Genomic DNA, 21,399 nt, shown 5'->3' on the forward strand with positions numbered 1-21,399 from the left:
CGCCGCCGTTGAAACCACGCCTCCTCATTTGCATACAGCGCCGTCTTGGCCACGCCCCTCCACTTAAACCGCACCCCCAATCAACCCACATTTGCATTAACTCTAATTACAGCCATTAAACCTTAATTGCCGCATTGGCCACGCCCCCTTGATTTGAATAAAGCGCGCCACGCGCCGCTCCCGGCAGACGAGACCACGCCCCCTAATTTGCATATCGCGGCTTTAGCCACGCCCCCTCCGTTCGCCCTCCCAGCAGAGGCCCCGCCCCCCGTGCGTGGCCCCGCCTCCCCCCGTGCGTGGCCACGCCCCCCGTGCGTGCCCCGGAAGTGCTGGCGCCGGAAGTGCCCCCGGGCGATGGCGGCGATGGCGGCGCTGGCGGCGGCCCCGGTTGAGCCCCGGTGAGGGCCCGGACGCCCCCGAACCCCCCCGGGACCGCCCCCGGCAGCGCTTCCCTCCCCGGGGGGGGGGCCGCAGGAGGCGGCGGCGGCGGCGGCGGGGCCGCGGCGAAGCTGGCGGAGCTGGGCCGCGCCGGGGCCGGGGCCGGTACCGGGGCCGGTACCGGGATGATGCGGACGCAGTGTCTGCTGGGCCTCCGCTCCTTCGTGGCCTTCGCCGCCAAACTCTGGAGCTTCGTGCTGTACCTGCTGCGGAGGCAGGTCCGAACCGTGAGTACCGGGAATGGAGCGGGGAGGGAACCGGGAATAGGAGCGGGAGGGACCCGGGAATGGACGGGGGTGGGGGGAGCGGGAGGAGCGGGAATGGAGCGGGAGGAACGGGAGGGACCGGGAATGGAGCGGGGACGGAGCGGGACGGAGCGGGAATGGAGCGAGGGAACCGGGAGGGAACCGGGAATGGACCGGGAATGAACCGAAAGGGACCGGGAACGGAGCGAGAATGGAGCGGGAGGAACGGGAGGGACTGGGAATGGAACGGGAATGGACCGGGAATGGAGCGCGGGGGAACCAGGAGGGACCGGGAGGAGAGGGAATGGACTGGGAGAGACTGGGAGTGACCGGGAATGGACCGGGAATAGAGCGGGAGGGACCGGGAATGGAGCGGGAGGGACCGGGAATGGGCTAGGAATGAGCCGGGAGGAGTCGGGAAGGGAGCCGGGAACGGAGCGGGAGGGACTGGGAATGGAACGGGAATGGACCGGGAGGAGCGGGAATGGAGCGGGAGTAGAGCGGCAGGGACCGGGAATGGACTGGGAGCGACCGGGAGGAGCGGGAGGGAAGCAGAGGGACCGGGAGGAGCGGGAATGGAGCGGGGGGAAACCAGGAGGGACCGGGAATGGGCTGGGAATGAACCGGGAATGGACCGGGAATGGAGCGGGAATGGAGCGGGAGTAGAGCGGCAGGGACCGGGAATGGACTGGGAGGGACCGGGAGGAGCGGGAGGGAAGCAGAGGGACCGGGAGGAGCGGGAATGGAGCGGGGGAAACCAGGAGGGACCGGGAATGGGCTGGGAATGAACCGGGAATGGAGCGGGAATGAACCGGGAAGGGACCGGGAACGGAGCGGGAATGGAGCGGGAGGAACGGGAGGGACTGGGAATGGAACGGGGACGGAGTGGGAATGGAGCGGGGGGGAACCGGGAGGAGCGGGAGGGAGCGGGAATGGACTGGGAGAGACTGGGAGTGACCGGGAATGGAGCGAGAATAGAGCGGGAGGGACCGGGAATGGAGCGGGAGGGAACCGGGAGGGAGCGGGAATAGAGCGGGAGGGACCGGGAATGGACCGGGAGGAACGGGAGGGACCGGGAATGGAGCGGGGATGAACTGAAAGGGACCGGGAAGGGACTGGGAATGAACCGGGACGGACTGGGAAGGGACCGGGAACGGAGCGGGAGGGAGCGGGGACGGAGCGGGAATGGACTGGGAATGAACCGGGAACGGAGCGGGAATGGAGCGGGAATGGAGCGGGGATGGAGCGGGGGAGAACCGGGAGGAGCCGGGGGGTCCGGGAACGGAGCGGGAGGGAGCGGGAAGGGAGCGGGGAGGGACCGGGAGGAGCGGGGGGGAACCAGAGGGGTCGGGAGGAGCGGGAATGGAGCGGGAATGAACCGAGAGGGAGCGGGAAGGGACTGGGAATGAACCGGGAATGAACCGGGAATGGAGTGGGAGGAACGGGAGGGACCGGGAACGGAACGGGGACGGAGCGGGAATGGACCGGGAGGAACGGGAGGGACCGGGAATGGAGCGGGAATGAACCGGGACGGACTGGGAAGGGACCGGGAACGGAGCGGGAGGAATGGGAGGGACTGGGAATGGAACGGGAATGGGACGGGGGAGAACCGGGAGGAGCGGGGGGGCACCGGGAATGGAGCGGGAACGGACTGGGAATGAACCGGGAACGGAGCGGGGACGGAGCGGGGAGGGAGCGGGAGGAGCGGGGGGAACCAGGAGGGACCGGGAAGGGACTGGGAATGAACTGGGAATGAACCGGGAATGAACTGGGAATGGACCCGGAGGAGCGGGAAGGGACCGGGAATGGTCTCGGGATTACCGGGGACGTCCCGGGAGAGGAGGATCGGGAGTTTGGGGCGTTTGGGGATTTTTGGGGAATTTTTTGGGAATTTTTGGGGAAATTTTTTGGGAGTTTTTGGGGAATTTTTTGGGAGTTTTTGGGGAATTTTTTGGGAGTTTTTTGGGGATTTTTTTGGGAGTTTTTGGGGAATTTTTTGGGAATGTTTTGGGGATAGTTTGGGATAGTTTGCGGTTTGGGGGATAATTTGGGGGGTTTTGGGGATAGTTTGGGATAATTTCGGGGATTTTTAGGGATAATTTGGGCTATTTTGGGGATAATTTGGGATAATTTCGGCGGTTTTGGGGGATAATTTGGGGATAGTTTGGGATAGTTTGGGGTTTCGGGGATAATTTGAGCTATTTGGGGAATTTTGGGGGATAATTTGGGGGTTTTGGGGCTATTTTGGGGCTATTTTGGGATAATTTGCGTGTTTGGGGGATATTTTGGGGGTAATTTGGGATAATTTGGGGGATAATTTTGGGGTTTGGGGATATTTTGGGCTATTTTGGGGATAATTTGGGATAATCTCGGGGATTTTGGGATAATTTGGGGGGTTCAGGGGCGATTTTGGGACCGGGTTGGCGTTTGAAGGTTGAATCCGGCCCCGGGGGGGGGTCACGGGGATGGGGGAGGGGCCCGGGGCTATTTTGGGATGGGGGGAGGGGCCGGGACTGCCCCGGGATGGAAAAGGGGAAATTTGGGAGGGATTTTGGGGGATTTTGGGGCTCCTGAGGGAGTTTGGGGGAGATTTTGAGGGATTTCGAGGGATTTTTAGGGTTTTAGGGTCGTTTTGGGTGAATTTGGGGAGAATTTGGGGGGATTTGGGGAGAATTTGGGGGGATTTGGAGGGAATTTGGGGGGACTTGGGGAGAATTTGGGGGAATTTTGAGGAATTTTGGGGAGATTTGGGGTAAATTTGGAGGATTTGGGGAGAATTGTGGGGATTTGGGGGGATTTTAGGGAATTTTGGAGGATTTGGGGAGATTTGGAGGGATTTTGGGGGGAATTTTGGGGAGATTTGGGGGAATTTTGGAGGATTTGGGGAGATTTGTGGGGATTTTGGGGTGATTTTGGAGAATTTTGGAAGATTTGGGGAGATTTTGGGGAATTTTGAGGAATTTTGGGGGGATTTGGGGAGATTTGGGGGAATTTTGGGGAGATTTGGGGGGATTTGGGGAGATTTTGGGGGAATTTGGGGGAATTTTAGAGGATTTGGGGAGATTCGTGGGGACTTTGGGGGGATTTGGGGGAATTTTGAGGAATTTTGGGGAGATTTGAGGGGAATTTGGGATTTTGGAGGATTTTTGGGGAATTTTGGGGGGATTTTGGGGAATTTAGGAGGATTTGGGGGGAATTTGGGGGGTTTTGTGCTGATTTTGGGGCTCCTGGGACATCTCAAGGTGAATTTTGAGGAGATTTTGGCCCTTTCTCCTCCCTTTTTTGGGCCTTTTCCACTCCGAAATCACCGAAAATTCCGGGATTTTTTTTTTTTTTGGGGGGGGGGGGGGATTTTTGGGCTCTGCCCCGGCGGGATTTTGGGGTTCCCGAATTTTGGGGTTCCCGAATTTTGGGGGGTTCGCCCTGGGCAGGTGATCCAGTACCAGACCGTGCGCTACGACGTGCTGCCGCTGTCGCCCATCTCCCGGAACCGCCTCAGTGAGCCCCGAATTCGGGAGGGGAACCCCCAAATTGGGATGGGAAACCCCAAATTGGGATGGGAAACCCCGAATTCGGGAGGGGAACCCCCAAATTGGGATGGGAAACCCCGAATTCGGGAGGGGGACCCCCAAATTGGGAGGGGAACCCTGAAATTGGGGTGGGAAACCCCGAAATTTGGGATGGGAAACCCCGAAATTGGGGAGGGGAGCCCGAAATTGGGATGGGAACCCTGAAATTGGGATGGGAAACCCCGAATTTGGGAGGGGGACCCCCAAATTGGGATGGGAAACCCCGAATTGGGGAGGGGAACCCCCAAATTGGGATGGGAAACCCCAAAACTGGGATGGGAGCACCAGAAATGGGGAGGGGAGACCCAAAAATGGGATGGGAAACCCCGAATTCGGGAGGGGGACCCCCAAATTGGGATGGGAAACCCCGAATTCGGGAGGGGGACCCCCGAATTGGGATGGGGAGCCCAAAATTGGGATGGGGACCACGAAATTTGGGATGGGAAACCCCGAATTGGGGAGGAGAACCCCCAAATTGGGATGGGGAGCCCGAAATTGGGATGGGAAACCCCGAATTCGGGAGGGGGACCCCCAAATTGGGATGGGGAGCCCGAAATTGGGATGGGGACCACGAAATTTGGGATGGGAAACCCCGAAATTGGGGAGGGGAGCCCGAAATTGGGATGGGAAACCCCGAATTCGGGAGGGGAAACCCCCAAATTGGGAGGGGAATCCCGAAATTGGGGAGGGGGACCCCCAAATTGGGATGGGGGAGCCCGAAATTGGGATGGGAAACCTTGAAATTGGGATAGGGAGCCTGAAATTGGGGTGGGAAGGCCCAGAAATGGGATGGGAACCCCGAAATTGGGATGGGAACCCCGAAATTCGGGAGGGGAACCCCAAAACTGGGATGGGAGCACCAGAAATGGGGAGGGGAGCCCCAAAAATGGGATGGGCCCTGCCCCAATCCCGGCCCTGCCCTAATACCAGCCCTGCCCTAATCCCGGCTCTGTCCCGATCCCAGCCCTGCCCCAATCCCAGCTCTGCCCTAATACCAGCCCTGCCCTAATCCCGGCGCTAAGCCCGGCTCTGTCCCGATCCCAGCCCTGCCCTAATCCCGGCTCTGTCCCGATCCCAGCCCTGCGCTAAGCCCGGCTCTGTCCCAATCCCGGCGCTAAGCCCGGCTCTGTCCCGATCCCAGCCCTGCGCTAAGCCCGGCTCTGTCCCGATCCCGGCGCTAAGCCCGGCTCTGTCCCCAGACCAGGTGAAGAGGAAGATCCTGGTGCTGGACCTGGACGAGACCCTGATCCACTCCCACCACGACGGCGTCCTGAGGCCCACGGTGCGGCCCGGAACCCCCCCCGACTTCATCCTCAAGGTGGGCACGCGGATTTCGGGGGGCTGGGGGGCACGGGCGGCATTCTGGGGGGCAGTCGGGAATTTTGGGGGAAATTCGAGGGAATTTGGGGGAAATGGGAGCGAGTTTTGGGGGGTTTAGAGGGAAATTTGGGGGGTATTCGGGAATTTTGGGGGGTTTTGGAGGGAATTTGGGGGAAATCAGAGGGAATTTGGGGGGTATTTGGGAATTTTGGGGGGAATTAGAGGGAATTTTGGGGGGTTTAGAGGGAATTTTGGGGGGTATTCGGGAATTTTGGGGGCAATTTGGGGGAATTAGAGGGAATTTGGGGGAAATTGGAGCGAGTTTTGGGGGGTTTGGAGGGAAATTTGGGGGGTTTAGAGGGAATTTGGAGGAAATCAGAGTGAGTTTTGGGGGGTCCTAGGGGAATCTTGGGGGGTATTCAGGAATTTTGGGGGGAATTAGAGGGAATTTCAGGGGTGATTTGGGAATTTTGGGGGACGTTTGGGAATTTTGGGGCAGATTAGAGGGAATTTTGGGGGGTTTAGAGGGAATTTTGGGGAGCTTGGAGGGAATTTTGGGGAGTTTGGAGGGAATTTGGGGGTTTTGGGGTTTTGTGGGGGGTTTTGGGGTGATTTTGGGGTCCCTGAGATGCCGTTGGGAGGTTTTTGGGGTGATTTTGGGGGGTCCCAGAGGTGATTTTGGGGTCCCTGAGATGCTTTTGGGGGGAGATTTTGGGGTTCCCGGGGGGGTTTTGGGGGGATCCTCAGGGTTTTGGGGGTTTTTGGGGGGGTTTTTGGGGGGGGGGGGTTTGGGAGTTTTTTGGAGGGGGTTGGGGGTTTTTGGGTGCTTTTTGGGTTTTTTGGGGGGGTTTTTGGGGATCCCAGAGGTGATTTTGGGGTCCCTGAGATGCTTTTGGGGGGGGATTTTGGTGCTCCCGGGGGGGTTTTGGGGGGATCCTCGGGGTTTTTGGGGGTTTTAGGGGGGGTTTGGGGGTTTTTTGGGGGGGTTTTGGGGGTTTTTGGGGGTCCCCGAGGTGATTTTGGGGTCCCTGAGCCCGCCCCGTGCGCAGGTGGTCATCGACAAACACCCCGTGAGGTTCTTCGTGCACAAACGGCCCCACGTGGATTTCTTCCTGGAGGTGGTGAGTGACCCCCAAAAAGCCCCAAATTCACCCCAAACCAGCACCAAAACCCCCCGAAATTCCCCCAAATCCCCTCCAAACCCTTCTGAGATTCCCAAAATCCCCGAAATTCCTGGAATTCTGGGTTCCAGGTGAGCCAGTGGTACGAGCTGGTGGTGTTCACGGCCAGCACGGGGACCCACAGCCCCCAAAACCCCCCTGAGACCCCCGAAAATCCCCCAAATCCACCCAAAATCCCCCGAAAATCCCCCCAAATCCGCTCCAAACCCTTCTGGGATTCCCAAAATCCCCAAAATTCCCGGAATTCCGAATTCCAGGTGAGCCAGTGGTACGAGCTGGGGGCGTTCCTGACCGGCACGGGGATCCACAGCCCCCAAAACCCTCCTGAGACCCCCGAAAATCCCCCAAATCCACCCAAAAACCCCAGAAAATCCCCCCAAATCCGCTCCAAATCCTTCCGGGATTCCCAAAATCCCCGAAATTCCCAGAATTCGGGTTGCAGGTGAGACAGTGGTACGAGCTGGTGGTGTTCACGGCCAGCACGGGGACCCACAGCCCCCAAACCCCCCTGAGACCCCCGAAAATCCCCCAAATCCACCCAAAAACCCCAGAAAATCCCCCCAAATCCGCTCCAAATCCTTCCGGGATTCCCAAAATCCCCGAAATTCCCGGAATTCGAAATTCCAGGTGAGCCGGGGGTTTGAGCTGGTGGTGTTCACGGCCAGCACGGGGACCCACAGCCCCCAAAACCCCCCTGAGACCCCCGAAAATGCCCCAAATCCACCCAAAATCCCCCGAAAATCCCCCAAAATCCCCTTCAAACCCTTCTGAGATTCCCAAAATCCCCAAAATTCCCAGAATTCTGGGTTCCAGGTGAGCCGGGGGTTTGAGCTGGGGGTGTTCCCAACCAGCACGGGGATCCACAGCCCCCAAAACCCCCCTGAGACCCCCGAAAATCCCCCAAATCCACCCAAAAACCCCAGAAAATCCCCCCAAATCCGCTCCAAATCCTTCCGGGATTCCCAAAATCCCCGAAATTCCCGGAATTCCGAACTCCAGGTGAGCCAGTGGTACGAGCTGGTGGTGTTCACGGCCAGCATGGAGATCTACGGCTGCGCCGTGGCCGACAAGCTCGACAACAACCGCAGCATCCTCAACCGCCGCTACTACCGGCAGGTACGGGGGCGGGGCCGGGAAGGGCGGGGCCGGGGAAGGGGAGGGGCCATGGAAGGGGTGGGGCCGGGAAGGGCGGGGCCGGGAAGGGGCGTGGCCAATTCAGGGGGCGGGGCCGGGGAAGGGGAGGGGCCACGGAAGGGGGTGGGGCAGGGGAAGGGGCAGGGGAAGGGGCGGGGCCATGAAAGGGGCGGGGCTGGGGAAGGGGTGGGGCCAGGAAAGGGGCGAGGCCAATGCAGGGGGTGGGGCCGGGGAAAGGGCGGGACCAGGGAAGGGGAGGGGCCGGGGAAGGGGGTGGGGCTGAGGAAGGGGAGGGGCAGGGGCAGGGGCGGGGCCAGGAAAGGGGGTGGGGCCAGGGAAGGGGCGGGGCCAGGAAAGGGGGTGGGGCTGGGGAAGGGGAGGGGCCGGGGAAGGGGCGGGGCTGGGAAAGGGGGTGGGGGCGGGAAAGGGGCGTGGCCACGACAGGGGGCATGGCTGGGACAGGGACAAGGCCAGGGAAGGGGTGGGGCCAGGGAAGGGGGAGGGGCTGGGAAAGGGCCAGGGAAGGGGCAGGGCCAATGCAGAGGGCGGGGCCAGGGAAGGGGGCGGGGCTGGGAAAGGGGGTGGGGGCAGGAAGGGGGCGGGACCAATGCAAGGGGCGGGGCCGGGGGAAGGGGTGGGGCCAGTGAAGGGGGCTGGGCCAGAAAAAGGGGTGGGGCTGGGAAAGAGGGTGGTACTGGAAAGGGGTGGGGCCGGCCAGGAAAGGGGCGTGGCCACGAAAGGGGGCGTGGCCGGGACTGGGACAAGGCCAGGGAAGGGGTGGAGCCAGTGAAGGGGGCAGGGCTGGGGAAGGGGGTGGGGGCGGGGAAGGGGCGGGGCTGGGAAAGGGGCGGGGCTGGGAAAGGGGGTGGGGCTGGGAAAGGGGCAGGGCCAGGAAAGGGGTGGGGCAGGGGAAGGGGCGGGGCCAATGCAAGGGGCAGGGCAGGGGAAGGGGGTGGGACCAGGAAGGGGCGGGGCCGGGGAAGGGGGCGGGGCCGGGGAAGGGGCAGGAGCAGGGGCGGGGCCATGAAAGGGGCGGAGCCAACGCAAAGGGCAGGGCCGGGGAAAGGGTGGGACCAGGAAAGGGGCGTGGGACTGAAAAGGGGAGGGGCCAGTAAAGGAGGCGGGGCCGGGAAAGGGGGTGGGGCCAGGGAAGGGGGCTGGGCCAGAAAAAGGGGCAGGGCTGGGAAAGAGGGTGGTACTGGAAAGGGGTGGGGCCGGGAAAGGGGGCGTGGCCACGAAAGGGGCGGGGCCTGGAAAGGGGGTGGGGCCAGGGAAGGGGCTTGGCCACAAAAGGGGGCGTGGCCGGGATAGGGACAAATCCGGGGAAGGGGCGGGGCTGGGAAAGGGGCAGGGCCAGGAAAGAGGGTGGGACTGGAAAGGGGCGTGGCCAGGGAAGGGGCGGGGCCAGTGCAGGGCCAGTGTAGGGGTGGGGGAAGGGCCAGCAAAGGGGCGGGGCTGGGGAAGAGGGTGGGACTGGAAAGGGGCGTGGCTGGGAAAGGAGGTGGGGCTGGGAAAGGGGCGTGGCCAATGCAGGGGGTGGATCCAGCAAAGGGGCGGGGCTGGGAAAGGGGCGTGGCCAGAGCAGGGGGCGGGGTGGGAGGGGCGTGGTTTCTTTTTCGGGTGTGGTCGGGGAGGTTTTGGGGTGGGTTTGTGGGCGTGGCCTGAGCGATGGGGGCGTGGTCTGAGCCAGGTGGGCGTGGCTGCATTGTGGGGCAGGGGCAGGGCGATTTTGGGGAGAATTGGGGTGGGTTTGGGGGCGTGGCTCAATGGAATGGGCGTGGCTTGGCCAAGTGGGCGTGGTTTGTGTTTAGGGCGGGATCTGGGTGATTTTGGGGAATTGGGGTGGGTTTGGGGGCGTGGCTCAATGGAATGGGCGTGGCTTGACCAAGTGGGCGTGGCATCGGTTTAGGGCGGGGTCTGGGCGATTTTGGGGAGAATTGGGTGGGTTTGGGGGCGTGGCTTAACAAAAGGGGCGTGTCCTGATCCCAGGAGGCGTGGCTTGAGTTTAGGGCGGGGTCAGGGCGATTTTGGGGAGAATTGGGGTGGGTTTGGGGGCGTGGCTCAATGGAATGGGCGTGGCTTGACCAAGTGGGCGTGGCATCGGTTTAGGGCGGGGTCTGGGCGATTTTGGGGAGAATTGGGGTGGGTTTGGGGGCGTGGCTCAATGCAAGGGGCGTGTCCTGAGCCCAGGGGGCGTGGCTTGGGTTTCAGGCGGGGTCTGGGCCATTTTGGGGCGAATTGGGGTGGGTTTGGGGGCGTGGCTCAATGGAATGGGCGTGGCTTGACCAAGTGGGCGTGGATTGGGTTTGGGGCGGGGTCTGGGCGATTTTGGGGAGAATTGGGGTGGGTTTGGGGGCGTGGCTCAATGGAATGGGCGTGGCTTGACCAAGTGGGCGTGGTTTGTGTTTAGGGCGGGGTCTGGGCGATTTTGGGGCGATTTTGGGGCGATTGGGATCAGAAGAAGCCGGGGTGGGGTTGTGGGCGTGGCTCCGGCTCCGGGGGCGTGGCCACACGTGGGGTGGGCATGGCCCCGCGGGGGGCGTGGCCCTGACTCGGCCCCGCCCCCAGCACTGCACGCTGGAGCTGGGCAGTTACATCAAGGACCTGTCGGTGGTGCACAGCGACCTCTCCAGCATCGTCATCCTGGACAACTCCCCCGGCGCCTACCGCAGCCACCCCGGTACCGCCAGGGCCCCGAGACGCGCCCGAGAGCCTCCCCAAAATCCCAAAAATCCCCAAAATCCCAAAATCCCCATCCCCAAATCCCCAAAACCTACCCTGAAATCGCCCTGAAAATCCCCCGAAAATTCCCTCCGGAGCCATCCCGGTACCGCCAGGGCCCCGAGACGCGCCCGAGAGCCTCCCCAAAATCCCAAAAATCCCAAAAATCCCCAAAATCCCAAAATCCCCATCCCCAAATCCCCAAAACCTACCCTGAAATCGCCCTGAAAATCCCCCGAAAATTCCCTCCGGAGCCATCCCGGTACCGCCAGGGCCCCGAGACGCGCCCGAGAGCCTCCCCAAAATCCCAAAAATCCCAAAAATCCCAAAAATCCCAAAATCCCCATCCCCAAATCCCCAAAACCTGCCCTGAAATCGCCCTGAAAATCCCCCGAAAATTCCCTCCGGAGCCATCCCGGTACCGCCAGGGCCCCGAGACGCGCCCGAAAGCCTCCCCAAAATCCCCAAAAATCCCAAAAATCCCAAAATCCCCATCCCCAAATCTCTAAAACCTGCCCTGAAATCGCCCTGAAAATCCCCCGAAAATTCCCTCCGGAGCCACCCCGGTACCGCCAGAGCCCCGAAACGCGCCCGAAAGCCTCCCCAAAATCCCCGTCCCCAAAATCCCAAAATCCCCGTCCCCAAATCCCCAAAATCCCCGTCCCCAAATCCCTAAAAACTGCCCCAAAATCCCCCAAAAACTGCGCTGAAATCGCCCCCGAAATCTCCCCTAAAATCCCCCGAAAATTCCCTCCGGAGCCACCCCGGTACCGCCAGGGCCCTGAAACGCGCCCGAGAGCCTCCCCAAAATCCCCAAATCCCCATCCCAAAAATCCCCGTCCCCAAATCCCCAAAATCCCCAAAAACTGCCCCGAAATTGGCCCCAAAATCCCCCCAGATCTCCCCAGGACCCCCAAAGTTCCCCTGAGATCCCCCCAAATCCCCCCAGGACCCCCCCAGGACCCCCAAATCCCCCCAGGACCCCCCAGGACCCCCTAATCCCCCCCTAATCTCCCCAGGACCCCCCCAGGACCCCCCCAGGACCCCCTAATCCCCCCCAACCCCCCCCAGACAACGCCATCCCCATGAAGTCGTGGTTCAGTGACCCCGGGGACACCCAAAACCTCCCCAAATCCCCCCCCAAACCCTCCCAGGGACCCCCAAATCCCCTCAGGACCCCCCCAGGACCCCCTAATCCCCCCCAAATCCCCCCAGACAACGCCATCCCCATCAAGTCGTGGTTCAGTGACCCCGGGGACACGGCCCTGCTCAACCTCCTGCCCATGCTGGACGCGCTCAGGTCCGGGGGGCTCCTGGGGGGGATTTGGGGGGTCCTGGAGGGGATTTGGGGGGTCCTGGAGGGGTTTGGGGGGGATTTTCGAGGATCTTGGAGAGGTTTGGGAGGGATTTGGGGGGGCCCTAGGGGGGTTTGGGGAGTCCTGGAGGGGATTTGGGGGGGTCTTGGAGAGGTTTTGGGGGGTCCTGGAGAGGTTTGGGGGGGATTTGGGGTGTCCTGGGCGGGGTTTGGGGGATCCTGGAGGGGATTCGGGGGAGTTTGCGGAGTCCTGGAGGGGATTTGGGGGGTTTTGGGGGAATTTGGGGGCTTTTGGAGAGGTTTTGGGGGGATTTGAGGGGTCCTGGAGGGATTTGGGGGGTCTTGGAGGGGGTTTGGGGGCTCGTGGGGGGGTTTGGGGGGTCCTACAGAGAGGTTTGTGGGGGATTTGGGGGCTCCCGGAGGGGTCCTGGGGGGTCTTGGAGAGATTTGGGGGGCATTTGGGGGGTCCTGGAGGGGTTTGGGGGGGTCCAGGGGGGTCCTGCAAAGGGTTTGAGGGGTCTTGGAGGGGATTTGGGGGCTCTTGGAGGGATTTAGGGGAAGTTCGGGGGTTCCTGGAGGGGATTTGGGGGGTCCTGGGGGGATTTGGAGGGTCCCAGGGGGTCCTGGGGGGATTTGGGGGTTCCCAGGGGGTCCTGGGGTGGGGTTGGGAGGTTTTTGGGGTCCTGAAAAGTTTTTTAGGGGCAGGGGGGGGGTTTCTTGAGTGGAATTTGGGAGGTTCTGGGGGGATTTGGGGGGTCTTGGAGGGATTTGGGGGGTCCTGGGGGGATTTGGGGTGTCCTGGGGCCGTTTTGGGGGTTTCTTGAGGGATTTTGGGGCGACTCTTTGAGGGATTTTGGGGGAGTTTCTGAGGGATTTTGGGGGAGTTTCTGAGGGATTTTGGGGGAATTCTCTGAGGGATTTTGGGGGAGTTTCTGAGGAATTTTGGGGAATTCTCTGAGGAATTTTGGGGGTCCCGCCTGTCTTTGGGGGGGGGGGGGGGGTTCTCCCCTCATGATTTGGGGGGGGGCGGAGGGGTCTCAGCCCTGTGTCCCCCTCCCCAAATTCAGGTTCACGGCCGACGTCCGCTCCGTCCTGAGCCGGAACCTTCACCAGCACCGCCTGTGGTGACCCCGGAGCGCCCGGACGGGACCCCCCAGACGGGACCCCCAGATGGGACCCCCGGCCCCCCCTCGGGGTCAGCGCCAGCACCGGGGACCCCCCGGACAGGACCCCCCCCCCCCCTTCCTGGGCCGGACTCTTTGCCCCCCCCACCCCCCCCCTCTTTTTTTGGGGGGGGGGAATAATTTGGGGAGGGGTCGCGCCCCCCACGTGCCTGAATTGGGGGCGGGGCTTTGTGGGGGAGGGGCGCGGGGGCCGCCCCTCCCCCTGCCGGGCAGATGGACGGACTCGGACATTTGGGAGCTGCCCGTCGTCCCCCCCCCCTCCCCCCCGTGTTTTTAAAAGCCCTTGGTCCCACTCGCGGCGTCTCTGTGGTTCCTGTGCCGCCCCCAGACCCATTTCGGGGCTCTCTGCGTCGACCCCAGACCCATTTCGGGGGTCTCTTTGCGCCGTTTCCCCCCCCGTTTTGTCCCCACAATGGTTCCGTCCGCCTCAGCGTTGGCTCCGCCCCTTTCTCGCCTGGGCGCGCGCCCTCGTCCCGTCACGTGACCCCGTGTTTACCTCGCCCGCCACGTGACCTTCCCCGCGCGGTGACGTCAGTCACATGACGTCAGTCACATGAGGCCGCAGCACCGCCGGATCCTTCCGCGCCTCCGCCCGGGGCCTTCCCGGAACCCCTCCCCCCTTAACCGGGACCCCTCCCCCCGTTACCGGGACCCCTCCCCCCGTTACCGGGACCCCCCCGCGGCCGCCGCCGCCAACGGGATTTTGTGAGGGGATTTACGCCGCTCCCGTAGGGAAGCGTTTGCCGCGGGGCGGCGGCTGCTGCGCCCTTGGCGTAGCGCTGTGGGCAGGGCCCGTGCGAGGCGCTGGCACGGGCCGGGATGAACTGGGAATGGTCTGGGGGGGGCCTTAGGAAGGAACTGGGAGGAACTGGGAGGAACTGGAAGGAACCGTTCGCCGCTTGCGCAGCGCTGAGGGCAGCGCCGCCATCTTTACGCCGTTTGCGTAGCGCTGAGGGCAGTGCCATTACGCAATTTGCGTAGCGCTGAGGGCAGCGCCGCCATCTTTACGCCAGTTGCGTAGCGCTGAGAGCCGCGCCCTTACGCCGTTTGCGTAGCTCTGAGGGCAGCGCCGTTACGCAATTTGCGCAGCGCTGAGGGCAGCGCCCGCTCCCTTACGCCATTTGCGCAGCGCTGAGGGCACTGCCCTTACGCCGTTTGCGTAGCCCTGAGGGCAGCACCCGCTCCCTTACGCCGTTTGCGCAGTGCTGAGGGCAGCGCCCGCTCCCTTACGCCGTTTGCGCAGTGCTGAGGGCAGCGCCCGCTCCCTTACGCCGTTTGCGCAGTGCTGAGGGCAGCACCCGCTCCCTTACGCCGTTTGCGCAGTGCTGAGGGCAGCACCCGCTCCCTTACGCCGTTTGCGCAGTGCTGAGGGCAGCGCCCGCTCCCTTACGCCGTTTGCGCAGTGCTGAGGGCAGCACCCGCTCCCTTACGCCGTTTGCGCAGTGCTGAGGGCAGCACCCGCTCCCTTACGCCGTTTGCGCAGTGCTGAGGGCAGCGCCCGCTCCCTTACGCCGTTTGCGCAGTGCTGAGGGCAGCGCCCTTACGCCCTTTGCGTAGCTCTGAGGGCAGCGCCCTTACGCAATTTGCGCAGCGCTGAGGGCAGTGCCGCCACCCTTACGCCGTTTGCGCAGCGCGCCGCTGTTCCGCTCCATTGGGCGCCCTTACGCCGTTTGCGCAGCGCTGAGGGCAGCGCCCGCTCCCTTACGCCGTTTGCGTAGCGCGCCGCCATTCCGCTCCGTTGGGCGCCCTTACGCCGTTTGCGCAGCGCTGCGCCGTTTGCGCAGGCGCGGGGGCGGGCCCGTATCCCTGCGCCGCTCCCGCAGCCGCCGCTCCCGGCCCGGTCCCGGTCCAGGCCCCGAGCAGGCCCCGGCCCCGACCAGGCCCCGGCCCCGGCCCCCCCCGGCCCGGCCATGAAGTTCCTGTACAAGGAGGAGCATCCGTTCGAGAAGCGCCGCTGCGAAGGCGAGAAGATCCGAAAAAAGTACCCGGACCGAGTCCCGGTGAGGGTTGGGACCCCCCTAAAACCACCCCGGGATCCCCAGAATCCGCCCCGGGACCATCGAAATCCTCCCCGGGAAGCCCAGGATCCACCCGGGGCCTCCTGAATCCTCCCCGGGATCCTCGAAATCCCCCCCGGGATCGCCAAAATTCCTCCCCGGGATCCTCGAAATCCCTTCCGGGATCCCCAAAATCCACTCCAGGACCCCCAAAAACCACCCCAGGGCCCCCAAAATCCCCCCGGGGATCCCCAAAATCCTCCCCGGGACCCCCCCGGGAATCCCGGAACCACCGAGGGACCCCCGGAACCCCCCAAAAACCACCCCAGGACCCCCAAAATCCCCCCATGGACCCCCAAAATCCCCCAATGGACCCCCAAAATCCACTCCAGGACACCCAAAATTCCCCCAGGATCCCCAAAATCCACCCCAGGACCCCCAAAATCCCCTCCGGGACCCCCCCGGGAATCCCGGAACCACCGAGGGACCCCCGGAACCCCCCAAAAACCACCCCAGGACCCCCAAAATCCCCCCATGGACCCCCAAAATCCCCCCCGGGACCCCCCAAAATCCACCCCAGGACCCTCAAAAACCACCCCAGGACCCCCAAAATCCCCCCAGGATCCCCAAAATCCACCCCAGGACCCCCAAAATCCCCCCCGGGACCCCCTGGGCCATTTTGGGACCCCCAAAACCTTCTAGGGACCCCCCCAAAACTGAATTTTCCCCCTTTTTTAGGGGTGCTCGGGTATCCGGGACCCCCCGAAATTCCCAAATTCCTCCTTTTTGCATCCCGAAAGTCCCAAATTTGGGGGGGCCCTTGGGGGTTTTCCTTCTCCTCCCCAGTCCGGGGGCGTTTTCCGAAATTTGAGGGGTTTTAATTTCCTAAAACTTGAGAGATTTCCCCCCAAAATTCAGGGATTTTCTTCCCAAAATTTAAGGAATTTTCCCCTCCCCGATTTCGCGTGGTTTTTTCCCCCAAAATCCAGGATTTCCTTCCCCAAAATTCAGGATTTTGTTCCCCCAAATTCAGGATTTTTCCCCCAAATTCAAGGAGATTTTCTCCCCAAAATTCAGGAAGTTTCCCCCAAAATCCAGGATTTCCTTCCCCAAAATTCAGGATTTTTGCCCCCAAATTCAGGACTTTTTTCCCCCCAATTCAGGAAGTTTTTTCCCCAAATTCAAGATTTTTCTCCCAAAATTCAGGAAGTTTTCCCCCAAAATCCAGGATTTCCTTCCCCCAAAATTCAGGATTTTTGCCCCCAAATTCAGGATTTTTTCCCCCAAATTCAGGAAGTTTTTTCCCCAAATTCAAGATTTTTCTCCCAAAATTCAGGAAGTTTTCCCCCAAAATCCAGGATTTCCTTCCCCCAAATTCAGGATTTTTTTCCCCCTAAATTCAGGAAGTTTCCCCCAAATTCAGGACTTTTTTCCCCCAAATTCAGGAAGTTTTTCCTCCAAATTCAAGGAGATTTTCCCCCAAAAAATTCAGGAAGTTTCCCCCAAAATTCAGGATTTTTTTCCCCCAAATTCAGGATTTTTTCCCCCAAATTCAGGATTTTTTTCCCCCAAATTCAGGAAGTTTCCCCCAAATTCAGGATTTTTTTCCCCCAAATTCAGGATTTTTTCTCCCCAAAAATTCAAGAAACGTTCCCCCCAAATCCGGGCCGTTCCTCCCCAGAATTGAAGGAATTTTTCCCCGCAATCCAAGGGAATTTTCCACCCCAAAATCCCCTTTTTTTTGCCCAAAATGGACGGATTTCCCCGGATTTCCCCTCCAGGTGATCGTGGAAAAGGCGCCCAAAGCGCGAATCGGGGACCTGGACAAGAAGAAATATTTGGTGCCCTCGGACCTGACAGGTTTGGGGTTTTTTGGGGAGATTTTGGGGGTTTTGGGGAGATTTTGGGGGGTTGGGGAAATTTGGGGTTTTTTTGTGGAATTTTGGGCATTTTCGGGGGGATTTTGAGGGGTTTTTGGGGGATTTTTGGGGTTTTTTTGTGGGATTTTGGGGTTTTTTCTGTGGAATTTTGGGAATTTTCAGGGGGATTTTGAGGGGTTTTTGGGTGATTTTTGGGGTTTTTTCTGTGGAATTTTGGGAATTTTCAGGGGGATTTTGAGGGGGTTTTTGGGTGATTTTTGGGAATTTTTGGTGAAATTTTGGGAATTATCGGGGGATTTTGAGGGGTTTTGGGGGATTTTTGGGGTTTTTTGGTGGAATTTTGGGAATTTTCAGGGGGATTTTGAGGGGTTTTGGGGGGATTTTTGGGGTTTTTTTGTGGGATTTTTGGTTTTTTTCTGTGGAATTTTGGGAATTTTCGGGGGGATTTTAAGGGGGTTTTTGGGTGATTTTTGGGAATTTTTGGTGGAATTTTGGGAATTTTCAGGGGGATTTTGAGGGGTTTTGGGGGGATTTTTGGGTTTTTTTTGTGGGATTTTGGTTTTTTTTCTGTGGAATTTTGGGAACTTTTGGGGGGATTTTGAGGGGGTTTTTGGGTGATTTTTGGGAATTTTTGGTGGAATTTTGGGAATTTTCAGGGGGATTTTGAGGGGTTTTGGGGAGATTTTTGGGTTTTTTTTGTGGGATTTTGGGTTTTTTTCTGTGGAATTTTGGGAATTTTTGGGGGGATTTTGAGGGGGTTTTTGGGTGATTTTTGGGAATTTTTGGTGGAATTTTGGGAATTTTTGGGGGGATTTTGGGGGGTTTTTGGGGGATTTTTAGGTGTTTTTTGGTGGAATTTTGGGGTTTTTTGGGGTGATTTTTGGGGCGATTTTTGGGGTGATTTTTGGGGTGATTTTTGGGGCGATTTTTGGGGTGATTTTGGGGGTTTTTGGGGTAATTTTTGGGTTTTTTGGGGTGATTTTGGGTGACTTTTCGGGGCGATTTTTGGGGTGATTTTGGGTTTTTTGAGGTGATTTTTGGGGTTTTTTTGGGGCAATTTTTGGGGCGATTTGGGCCGTTTTTAAGGTGACTTTTTGTCGGCTTTTAGAGGGGATTTTTCTTTTCTTATTAAATTATTTTAGGTTTTGGGATGGGTTTTTTTGGGGATGATTTGGGGTTTTTTTGGGATGATTTGGGTTTTTTTTGGGATGATCTGGGGGGTTCCAAAGCGCTTTTTTTGGGCTGGGTTTTTTTTGGGATGATTGGGGTTTTTTGGGGTTGTTTTTTGTGTCTTGGGGATTCCAAAGCGCTTTTTTTGGGCTGGGTTTTTTTGGGATGGTTGGAGTTTATTTTGGGATGATTGGGGCTTTTTTGGGGTTTTTTTTTTGGGTTCTGGGGGGTTCCAAAGCGCTTTTTTGGGCTGATTTTTTTTGGGATGATTGGGGTTTTTTGGGATGATTGGGGGATTTTTTGGGGTTGTTTTTTGGGTTCTGGGGGTTCCAAAGCCCTTTTTGGGCTGGTTTTTTTTTGGGATGATTGGGGTTTTTTTGGGATGATTTGGGGTTTTTTGGGGTTGTTTTTTGGGTTCTGAGGGTTCCAAAGCGCTTTTTTGGGCTGGGGTTTTTTTGGGATGATTGGGGGGTTTTTTTTGGGGGTTGTTTTTTGGATTCTGGGGGCGCTTTTTTTGGGCTGGTTTTTTTTTTTATTATTTTTTTTGGGTTCTGGGGGTTCCAAAGTGATTTTTTTGGGCTGGTTTTTTTTGGGGATGATTGGGGTTTTTTGGGGGGGTTAGGTTTTGGGTTCTGGGGGTTCCAAAGCCCTTTTTTGGGCTGGGTTTTTTTTTGGGATGATTGGGGTTTTTTTTGGGATGATTGGGGCTTTTTTCTGGGAATGATCTGGGGGGTTCCAAAGCGCTTTTTTGGGCTGATTTTTTTTGGGATGATTGGGGTTTTTTTTGAGATGATTTGGGGTTTTTTGGGGTTGTTTTTTGGGTTCTGGGGGTTCCAAAGTGCTTTTTTTGGGCTGGTTTTTTTGGGGATGATTGGGGTTTTTTTGGGGATGATTGGGGCTTTTTTCTGGGAATGATCTGGGGGGTTCCAAAGCGCTTTTTTTGGGCTGATTTTTTTTGGGTTTTCTTGGGTTCTGGGGGTTCCAAAGCGCTTTTTTTTGGGCTGGGTTTTTTTGGGGGATGATTGGGTTTTTTGGGGGGGTTAGGTTTTGGGTTCTGGGGGTTCCAAAGCGCTTTTTTTTGGGCTGGGTTTTTTTTTTGTTTTTTTTTTGGGTTCTGGGGGTTCCAAAGCGCTTTTTTTGGGCTGGTTTTTTTGGGGATGATTGGGGTTTTTTTGGGGATGATTGGGGCTTTTTTGGGGATGATTGGGGCTTTTTTTTGGGAATGACCTGGGGGGTTCCAAAGCGCTTTTTTTTGGGCTGGGTTTTTTTTTGATTTTTTTTGGGGGTTCTGGGGGTTCCAAAGCGCTTTTTTTGGGCTGTTTTTTTTGGGGGATGATTGGGTTTTTTTGGGGGGGTTAGGTTTTGGGTTCTGGGGGTTCCAAAGCGCTTTTTTTGGGCTGTTTTTTTTGGGGGATGATTGGGTTTTTTTGGGGGGGTTAGGTTTTGGGTTCTGGGGGTTCCAAAGCGCTTTTTTTTGGGCTGGTTTTTTTTGGGATGATTGGGGCTTTTTTTTGGGAATGACCTGGGGGGTTCCAAAGCGCTTTTTTTTGGGCTGGGTTTTTTTTTGATTTTTTTTTGGGGTTCTGGGGGTTCCAAAGCGCTTTTTTTGGGCTGTTTTTTTGGGGGATGATTGGGTTTTTTTGGGGGGGTTAGGTTTTGGGTTCTGGGGGTTCCAAAGCCCTTTTTTGGGCTGGGGTTTTTTGGGGATGATTGGGGCTTTTTTTTGGGAATGACCTGGGGGGTTCCAAAGAGCTTTTTTTTGGGCTGGGTTTTTTTTGATTTTTTTTTGGGTTCTGGGGGTTCCAAAGCGCTTTATTTGGGCTGGGTTTTTTTGGGGATGATTGGGGGTTTTTTTTGGGAATGATCTGGGGGGTTCCAAAGCGCTTTTTTTGGGCTGATTTTTTTTGGGTTTTCTTGGGTTGTGGGGGTTCCAAAGCGCTTTTTTTGGGCTGGTTTTTTTGGGGGATGATTGGGTTTTTTTGGGGGGGTTAGGTTTTGGGTTCTGGGGGTTCCAAAGCGCTTTTTTTTGGGGTTTTTTTTTGGTTTTTTTTTTGGGAAGTGGGGCAGTTCTATTTCCTGATCCGGAAGCGGATCCACCTGCGGGCCGAGGACGCTCTGTTCTTCTTCGTCAACAACGTCATCCCCCCGACCAGCGCCACCATGGGCCAGCTCTACCAGGTCCGGGGCCAGCCCCAAAAATCCCCAGAGAGCCCCGGAAAAATCTGGGAGGATCCCCCCCAAAAAAAAACCTGGGAGAGATTGAAAGTTACTGGGAGGGATAAAAGTTATAGGGAGAGATAAAAGTTCTAGGGAGGGGGGTCAAAAAAGGGTTAAAGGAGGGGTTTGAAGGGGTTAAAAAATATTGGGCGGGGTCCTAAAAAAAGTTTGGGGTGGTCCTGAGGTAATTTGGGAGAATCCTGAGAAAATTTGGGAGAATCCTGAGAAAATTTGGGAGGGGGGAGGATGGGGAGGAGGGGTGGGGAAGAGGGGTTGAAAGGGTTAAAAAAATTGGGGATAAGGGTTAAAAAAATATTTGAGGTGGGGGTTCCTAAAAAAAAAAAAAAATTTGGGGTGGTCTTGGAAGAATTTGGGAAATTTGGGAGAGTTTAAAGTTGGGGAGGGGGGGTAAAAAGGGGTCCCAGAAATCCTGGGAAAAGCCCCAAAAATCCTGGGAAAAGCCCCAAAATCCTCGTTGAGGGGGGGATTTGGGATGGAGGGGTTAAAAATCCAGGCGGGGGTCCCAAAAATCCTGGGAAAAGCCCCAAAAATCCTGGGAAAAGCCCCAAAATCCTGGGAAAAGCCCCAAAATCTTGCGGGAAGGGGGGAATTGGGCGAGTCCAAAAACTTGAGGGCGGAGGAACCCGAAATCCCAGGGAGATCCCTGAGGGGAAATGAGGGATTTTTGTGGGAATTATCGATCCTGGGAGCCCCGAAAATGGATTTTGGGGGGGTTTTTCCCGAATTTTGACCCGCCTTTTGCCGGTTTTCTCCCCTTCCTCAGGAACACCACGAGGAGGATTTCTTCCTGTACATCGCCTACAGCGACGAGAGCGTGTACGGGGCCTGACCCCTCCCCTTCCCGCTCCCTCCGCCATTCCCGGGCCTTCCCGATGCTTCCCGGTCCCTTTTTTCCCCGTTTTTCCCTCATTTTTCCTCCCGCCTCCAATAAAAGCGACGGAGCCGCCTCAGGGCCTCTACCGGAAGTGGGCGTGGCTTTAAGGGGGAGGGGCGGGGCCGCGCGTGCG

The 21,399-nt window shown here is 58.4% G+C and overlaps 2 protein-coding genes across 2 annotated transcripts; both read left to right on the top strand.

Moving 5' to 3' along the window:
- Positions 1 to 325: 325 nt before the first annotated feature.
- On the top strand, positions 326 to 13,399 carry CTDNEP1 (CTD nuclear envelope phosphatase 1). The gene is made up of 8 exons (XM_068999339.1): positions 326 to 665; positions 4,115 to 4,181; positions 5,452 to 5,570; positions 6,622 to 6,693; positions 7,753 to 7,869; positions 10,456 to 10,567; positions 11,824 to 11,908; positions 12,991 to 13,399. Exons 1-8 carry the CDS (start codon positions 564 to 566, stop codon positions 13,049 to 13,051), a joined length of 735 nt encoding a protein of 244 aa, XP_068855440.1. The 5' UTR covers positions 326 to 563; the 3' UTR covers positions 13,052 to 13,399.
- A 1,505-nt stretch (positions 13,400 to 14,904) lies between these two features.
- Positions 14,905 to 21,351, top strand: LOC138101557 (gamma-aminobutyric acid receptor-associated protein). Its single transcript, XM_068999332.1, has 4 exons — positions 14,905 to 15,107; positions 16,886 to 16,964; positions 20,214 to 20,332; positions 21,156 to 21,351. Exons 1-4 carry the CDS (start codon positions 15,018 to 15,020, stop codon positions 21,219 to 21,221), a joined length of 354 nt encoding a protein of 117 aa, XP_068855433.1. The 5' UTR covers positions 14,905 to 15,017; the 3' UTR covers positions 21,222 to 21,351.
- Positions 21,352 to 21,399: the final 48 nt, after the last annotated feature.

Source organism: Aphelocoma coerulescens, unplaced genomic scaffold, assembly GCF_041296385.1.
Source record: "Aphelocoma coerulescens isolate FSJ_1873_10779 unplaced genomic scaffold, UR_Acoe_1.0 HiC_scaffold_339, whole genome shotgun sequence".
Classification (NCBI taxonomy): Eukaryota; Metazoa; Chordata; class Aves; order Passeriformes; family Corvidae; genus Aphelocoma; species Aphelocoma coerulescens.

What these genes read in the sequence shown, in the direction of transcription:
- CTDNEP1 (XM_068999339.1), top strand. Translation starts at nt 564, where the DNA reads ATGATGCGGACGCAGTGTCTGCTGGGCCTCCGCTCCTTCGTGGCCTTC. An exon ending in TGCGGAGGCAGGTCCGAACC is followed by an intron (nt 666 to 4,114) that starts GTGAGTACCGGG and finishes CGCCCTGGGCAG; the next exon opens with GTGATCCAGTACCAGACCGT. An exon ending in TGGATTTCTTCCTGGAGGTG is followed by an intron (nt 6,694 to 7,752) that starts GTGAGTGACCCC and finishes TCCGAACTCCAG; the next exon opens with GTGAGCCAGTGGTACGAGCT.
- LOC138101557 (XM_068999332.1), top strand. Translation starts at nt 15,018, where the DNA reads ATGAAGTTCCTGTACAAGGAGGAGCATCCGTTCGAGAAGCGCCGCTGC. An exon ending in GGTGCCCTCGGACCTGACAG is followed by an intron (nt 16,965 to 20,213) that starts GTTTGGGGTTTT and finishes TTTTTTGGGAAG; the next exon opens with TGGGGCAGTTCTATTTCCTG. An exon ending in CCATGGGCCAGCTCTACCAG is followed by an intron (nt 20,333 to 21,155) that starts GTCCGGGGCCAG and finishes CCCCTTCCTCAG; the next exon opens with GAACACCACGAGGAGGATTT.